Consider the following 7,528-nt stretch of genomic DNA (forward strand, 5'->3'; position numbering starts at 1 on the left):
ATATACAAAGGTTTAACTAGAATACTAATGGCAATTACAGTTTCTTGATGTCCAGGGAAATTAACATTATTTTGCAAAGCAGTGGTTTGCTCACTATTCTGGTGACTGAAGACTTTTTATTGTATAAATCTGTGGCCTCAGAACTTGGAGGATCTCTGTAGGGTTGTGAAATGACATGCAAGGTGTCAAAAGCTGCATTCTTGAAGCTGTTAGTAACTGACTGGGTGAGAGTCGCTTTCCTTCCTGGGCATGCATTTTTGTTACCTATCGATGAAAAGGCTGAATATAATACTTTTTAAAGCCTTTAACACTTTAACCAGTCTTTTAACAACAGTCATTCAAGATCTACTGGTTAACGTTGGGTGCTGGGCACAGGCTTTTGTTATATGCTCATTTAACTTGTATGTCAAAGCATTTTTTCCTTTTCCTGTTATGCTGGGAATGGAACCTAGGGTTTTATGTGTACTAGGCAAGCACACCACTAATGGGCTACAGCCCTAGTACTCCCTTCAAGACCTTAATGAAGATTTACACGACCTCAATTTATATATCTACCTTTCCCATTTCACTGAAGATTCCGCTTATTACTATTTTGAGCAATGTGATGCCTATTTTTACAGATGCCGGGTTGGTTCAAACTGGTGGTATCGAGGCCAACACTGTGAGGAGTTTGTGTCTGAGCCCTTTGTCATAGGCATCACTATAGCCTCTGTGGTTAGCTTTCTCCTTGTTGCTTCTGCTGTCGTCTTCTTCCTTGTGAAGATGCTTCAAGCTCAGAATGTCAGGAGAGAAAGGCAGAGGCCCACCAGGTAAGGAAGAGCTTCCTAATGGAACTGAATGCCTGTTTACTCATGACTTACTGTAAGCCAAATACTGGGCAAAGAGCTGGGTGAAAGCCAAGAGTTATGGAGTTGAATGAAAGCATCTTCAGACTGATGCTACATTTGAAGGAATCTAAGTAGTCTACAAATGAGATGCTGAGAAGCTTGGATGAATATTGAACTAGGTTTGGCAGGGGCAGGGAGCCTTGAAAATTTAGTGATTATCATAGAGTGGGAGTGACGAATGTCCATTTGTAGGGGATGGTGGGTCTCTTTGTAATCAGGAACTAAACATGATCTGGGTCAAGGAGGTCTATGTGATTTATCTTGGCACAGTGTTAGAATCTCTCCCACTTCTGACTTGGCTTAGGAGACATCCCTTATGGGGTCTTTCTGAGAGCATCAAGACACATTTCTACTATCCTTAAGATCTGCACCAACTGAGTTTTCAATAGACTGTATGTAATCTTATCTAGGGCAGAGGCCAACAAATTCTTTGTATCATCAGCATTAAGAGAAGTCATGGCATAAAATCACTGTTCAGATAATGGACTTGAGTTCAATTCAGTTGAGGCCCAGGGCTTATGTATGCTCTAGTATGTGAATTTCTTTCACATTTTCTATGTAGTTATGCATGATTATTTCATAGGTGTTGCTCTGGAAATGATGGAGCTGTGGTTTTGTTTTTGTTTTTGTTTTAAATACTACCCACTGACAGACATAATTCCTAACCAGCATTTATTGATTGTGAGGTGCTGGGGAACTATGATGAATGAAGCAGGGGGCAGTGATGACACCTGAGACTAATCTAGACATTTCTCATAGTTCCCCTGTTCCCACATTGGTGTCTACTTCTTTTTCCCCAACAGAAACTCTGTCCCAGAAAAATACCCTTTCACATATTTGAGCATCCAGAGGAGAGCCTTAATCAATTATGCATTTTTTTTTTTGCAGCTCCAGCAGGCACCCTGACAGTCTGTCATCTGTTGAGAATGCTATGAAGTATAACCCTGCATATGAGAGCCACTTGGCTGGATGTGAACTGTATGAGAAATCCTATAGCCAACATCCCTTCTATAGCTCTGCTAGTGAAGAGGTGATTGGTGGTCTGAGCAGAGAAGAAATCAGACAGATGTATGAAAGTAGCGACCTTTCCAAAGAGGTAGGAGACGTCCATTGTCATTGCTGCATTGCTCATCCATGTAAACATGTATGTGTGCATATGAAGGAGTTTCTAGAGAGATGATGGAAAATATTTAGATTAATTATTATCTGGTGATATCTTACAGAATGTGCAGGGGGCATTAAAATTTGAGCTTCAAGCCAATCCTTAATCCCTACACAGGGGCTTCTTTTTCCACAATTAGAAAATTCTCTGTTATTCTTTATTTTTTCCTTAGGAACATATATGTTAGAGTTAGAACAGTTTACATAGTAAATATGCAAAAATAGTCTCTTTTCTTTTTGGTGGTGCTATGACTTGAACCCAAGGCTTTGTGCATGCTAAGTGCCCTACTACTGAACTACCTTACCAGTACGCCAGTACGGTATCTAGAATATATATGTGGTACCTAGAACAGTATATGTAGAGCCTTCTGTTTTGCTAAAGGGTGGTTTCTTTCTTACAGCTTTTTCTTGGGTAGCTTGTAGGCTCACAACTCTTTATAATAATTACATTCACTTTAAAAGGTTGCTGAGGTTTTTCTAGGGCAACACATCTCCTCTTTTTCTTCTTCATTTAAGGAAATTCAAGAGAGAATGAGGATTTTGGAACTCTATGCTAATGATCCTGAGTTTGCAGCTTTTGTGAGAGAGCATCAAATGTAAGTATTGTAACAGCCCCCAGTGCTGAGCTTCTGTTGCCTGCCTTAAAGGTAATGCTGCCAGCATAAGCAAGTGACGACTGCCCAGTGTCAGGGGTCTTGTGAATGACTAACCTTAATTACATTCTTCAGAGTTTATGCTTGTCCAGAGATTATTCCACTAATGTCTTCAAATGGCTCGATAAGACACTGCAATTTGATATTAGTATTTGGTCATTCTTGATCCTCATGGGTGGGTTCGAAGCCAGAGGAATTCATATATCCTTGTAAAAAATTAGGGTCAAGATAACAACCAAGGACTTGAGCAGAACTCGATACACAACTCCTACACTCAAAGCTTCTCTCTGATAGAAAAAAATTGCCACCAAAGAGATTGAGTAAGATGATTTTTAAATTTCATTTTCATGGTAGCAGTGCTTCTAAAACTCTCTCTGAAAAGGTGCTGACAACCTTGTTGAATGATGTCACACCAGTAGTTGTCTTTTAAATCAGGACATCCACTCATCTCTGCAGCTCCAGCCAAAACAAGGCTCATTGATCTGTTAAGAGTAGTAGCCAATAGAAAGAATATGAATGTTGCATTATTTCCCAAGATCCTTTGTAAGTCCTTCAGAAATATTGGCCTGAGTGTGTTTCCTGGATTAAAATTGTATTGGATCAAGCTGTGAAAATACATGCCTGTAGTGCCAGGACTTGGAAGGCTGACACAAGCTGTTTGAGGCCAGCCTGGGCTACATAATGTGATCCTATCAAGAACATAAATAAGGAAAGAAAATGTTTCAGATTTGGATCAAGATAAGGCAAGAAAGAAGTCATTCTAATCAAGGTTTATGACTGCACGCTTCCACTGACTCTGATGGACTGCATAGCATTCAAGTATATTTTGAAAAAAAAAAAACTTCTCTGAAACAAAGATTTAACTATGAATATTTGCTGAAACAAAGGCCAATGGATCCAGACCCTACAGTCTTCAGAGGGAGGCTCCACACAGGAGGAAGGTCTCACGAGGTCCCACCTGCCTCTGAGGGATTATGGGCAGTTAAGGGTTGCCATGGAGAGTGACATTCACTTCAGTGATCTAATCACTGCTCATATTCCAGTAAAGAACCTTCCACTCACGCTCTTACAGGCAACTGTAGCTCAGCTCAGTGGTACAGAAACAGAAAAAAGCATGAAGATGCTGGGTTTTGGGGCTGCTGTGAAGAAGGGGTTTGGTGGGGGTAGAAGGGGATAAGAGGGGTGTGTGTGTGTGTGTGTGTGTGTGTGTGTGAGAGAGAGAGAGAGAGAGAGAGAGAGAGAGAGAGAGAGAGAGAATGATTAAAACACATTACACAGTGAATGAAATTGTTAAAGATTAAAAAAAAGGAAACTCAGTGTAGGTCACTGGGAGCAGGCAGCCTTGAAAACATTCAGGCACATGATCAAAACAGGGGTTGCAGTCTCCACTTAGGAGTTTCTAGCTACTAAAAAGCTCCACAATATGTTAATGGGTTTAATTTAGGATTCAGTAAAAACATGTGGCATTTGTAGGGGATTAAAAAATTTTAAAAGAGTATAAAGAATCTGTAAAGAAAACTAAAGAAAACTTACATGTGGGTGACTTTGGCATGCAGCTTGGTTATGCACTATGCTACAAATGTATTTGACTACATCATTGCTTTCCCAGCTAATTGCCCTTTATTTTCTCATGGTAGGGAGGAGCTTTAACTTAAATGCCTGATTCTTGACACCAATCAGAAGCTTGGAGGAGATGGAGAAGGCTTGTTCTCTCTGCTGTTTAACTAATCCAGAAGAAGAGTTTGTATTGAAGAATAAATAAGGAAACATGGGACGCACTTCTCATTCCAACACTGCAGCTTAATTTTTTGGAATGGAGCAAAAAAAAAATAAGTGATGTATTTTATTTCTACATTAAGAGATGTGTCAAAAGAAAATTAAAGTGGTGTGAACTCTGATTTTGTAACATATTCTAAAAGCAAACAAATAAAACAGAACCAAACCAAAAGCTTAAAGCCAGACCTTGGAGTTGGGGCTGCAGTGCCTCTGACTCTGACTTTTTGAGAGCATCTCTAAGAACTATGGCCCAGGCTTTCTAGTAAGAACATAAAGTGAGACTAATGAGTAAAGCTTAGAATGCGACTGTTTTGTGACATACTTGTTAAAGTCGAATGAGATAGAGGAAGCTTTGAAGTAATTTTAATATAGTTTAAACTCAAACACTCATCTAAATAAAAATTAGGCTTTTGGAACAGATTGCTGAGTCAGGCAATCTTTAGGTGCAGTATATTTTGTTTATGTTTGATGCTTGCTTCTATCTGTTCTTGAGCTTCTTGAGCCCATAGATCAAGACTACAATGCTCTTAAATTAGTTATGTCAATATTTGCCACAGTTTGGTCCTCAATTAGGCACCCTTAAGAGGAAGCAAATTGAGGAATTATTTTCATCAGCTTGGCTTGTGGACATACCAGTGGGCCTTTTTCTTGATTATTAATTGATGTAGAAAGGCCCAGCTCACTATGGGTGGTACTATCCTTAGGCAGGGGTTTGGGGAGTTAAGTTGCAAAAGAAAGGTAAAGCCAGCTACAAGAAGCCAGCCAATAAGCACTTTCCTTTGTGGTTTCTTCTTCAAACTCCTGTCTTGGCTTCTCTCTATGGTAGACTATAACCTATAAGCCAAATAAACTCTTTCTTTCTGTCCTAGTTAGGGTTTCCATTGTTGTGACCAAGGCAACTCTTTTAAGGACAACATTTAATCGAGGCTGGCTTGTAGATTGAGGTTCAGTCCATTATCATCAAAGCTGGAAGCATGGCAGCATCCAGGCAGTCAAGGCACTGGAGGAGCTGAGAGTTCTTCATCTTCATCTAAAGGAAGCCAGGAGCAGACTAGCTTTCAGGCAGCTAGGATGAGGGTCTTAAAACACATGCCCACAGTGACACACCTACTCTAACAAGGCCACACCTACTCCAACAAGGCCATACTTTCAAATAGTGCCACTCCCTGGGCCAAACATATTTACACCACCATACCTTCTCAAAGGTGCTTTTGCTTAGTGATAACAGAGAAAGCAAATGATTATAATACCCTATTCTTTAAGCTTTCAGGAATAGTACCCATGCGTGAAGTTTTCATGGTTTCTATTTTTCTTATGCAAAAGTAATTATGGGGCTGTAAGGGTCTGAGTGTTAGGTAAATACCAGGACAGACCCTCTGGTTTTTAGATGGGCTGACAGGCAAAGTTATTACTTAGATATGTTCCCTGACTGCTTCTGAGGTAGGACAGTGTAGTGGACAATTCTAGGACCTACTGTAGTTCCTGGTGTAGGAATTTTGAAAACAGCACATACCTACCTCACATAATGTCAGTGATATCATTTGTTGCTTCTTTGTCTAAAGCTTGTTGTCTAGGTGAAATCCCACCTACCATAACAGGACATTTTTAAAATTGTGAATCTATACTTTATAAATAGAAGTTAAAAATGGAAGTTTTTCTCTTTTTACCTATGGTTATTTTGAATGGATAATTTGGGTGATAGGCTGTAAAGGCGAATTAATCATGATGAATAGTTTAAAGATACATAGGCACTAGATGATTGTTAATTCAAGCTATTTCTGAGGACACCTTCATGTTTGCAACAAATCTCTTGAAGTTCATTAGTTATTTCAGACCAAGTATAAAATGGCAGCAGGATAAAATACCTGGTTCATTTATTTTTCTTAAATCAGGGACTGTAAGTTTCATAGTTATGAGGTCAGCAAAAACTGGAGTTGGAAGAATAGACAACTTACTTAGAAGAAAACAGTGATTTAGGAGACTAACTTACATTTATTAAATTGGGAAGTTTTAGCCAAGAAAAATGTGGGTCAGTTTCCCCCCACCCTCTCAAATGTTTCCAATGATTCCAAGTAAAGATAGGTGGGGCCAGCCTTCATTAGTAACCCAGCTGCAGTGAATCAGGATTCTCGATCATTCTATTCCCTAGTGTGTGATCAATGAAGAAAAATGATGTAAAGGTTACAGTCCTTAAACTGAGAGCATTGTGTACGCAAAGTACCCTGCCCAGAGGTGGGGAGATGGGAGGATATTATAACATAGTTGGTGATGTAAAAAAAAAATTACCTGGAAATTTCTTTGATTCATGCATTTTGTAATGTGTAGACTGTTCTAATAAGTCAACAAGAGACAAGTGAAGCCACTCCCCACTGGATACTAAGCCACTGACTAAAACACGTCTCTCAACTACATAGTTACTATTACAGCTCAGGCCAAATGATTAGTAATCCTGATTTTTTCTCTTGTATTTAATTAATTAAGGGCTTAATTGGGGGAAAAATCATGGTATAAGAGACTACATGTAAAAAAAAAGAGACTACATGTATAAATATATGTCTGGACTACTTGATGATTCCTAAGCAGTAATGTATATATCCTAATATATACTTAATATGGAGTATGGTTAATGGCATGCTATTCTTTTTTATTTAATTTATGGCAGTTTATCCAATGTGGGGTCAAACAAAGTCAATTTACTATACTACTCTCTTGAACATTTCTAGTCATAATATTAGTTGATTAGAAATACAAATTTAAGTCTTTATGTATGTATAAGGATCCTTCGATTCACATGCATACTGTGATGTATCCATTAGTAATAAACATGTCTTTCAAGAACTTGCCTTTTGCTTGTCAGTTAGAAAAACAATCCCATCTCTTAGCAACAGTTGAATCACAAGCACCATTCAAAGATACCTGTGTGTGAACGTTGTGTGGAGATGAAAATGATTCTTTGATCTTAGTGGAGTGAGGATTTAGGAGAATCAGACATGGGTGAAGATGGAGCCCAGTTGCTGTCTGAGTTGTGTTGATAGTTAATGACACTGAGAT

At 38.9% G+C, this 7,528-nt stretch overlaps 1 protein-coding gene across 3 annotated transcripts in view; it reads left to right on the forward strand.

Annotated features, from left to right (window-relative positions):
• Impg2 (interphotoreceptor matrix proteoglycan 2) overlaps positions 1–7,312 on the forward strand; it is a 69,915-nt gene extending 62,603 nt beyond the window's left edge. For 2 of the 3 annotated variants that reach the window (XM_017316971.2, XM_017316970.2), the window contains 4 exons: positions 621–809; positions 1,776–1,983; positions 2,565–2,644; positions 4,339–5,386. In XM_017316971.2, the coding sequence (XP_017172460.1) occupies positions 621–809; positions 1,776–1,983; positions 2,565–2,644; positions 4,339–4,351 (490 nt within the window). In that variant the 3' untranslated portion in view covers positions 4,352–5,386. Of the gene's footprint in view, positions 1–620; positions 810–1,775; positions 1,984–2,564; positions 2,645–4,338 lie in introns of all 3 variants that reach the window. The other variant, NM_174876.3, reaches the window with a different exon arrangement.
• The last annotated feature ends 216 nt before the right edge of the window (positions 7,313–7,528 follow it).

Source organism: Mus musculus, chromosome 16 (genome assembly GCF_000001635.26).
Source record: "Mus musculus strain C57BL/6J chromosome 16, GRCm38.p6 C57BL/6J".
Lineage (NCBI taxonomy): Eukaryota > Metazoa > Chordata > Mammalia > Rodentia > Muridae > Mus > Mus musculus.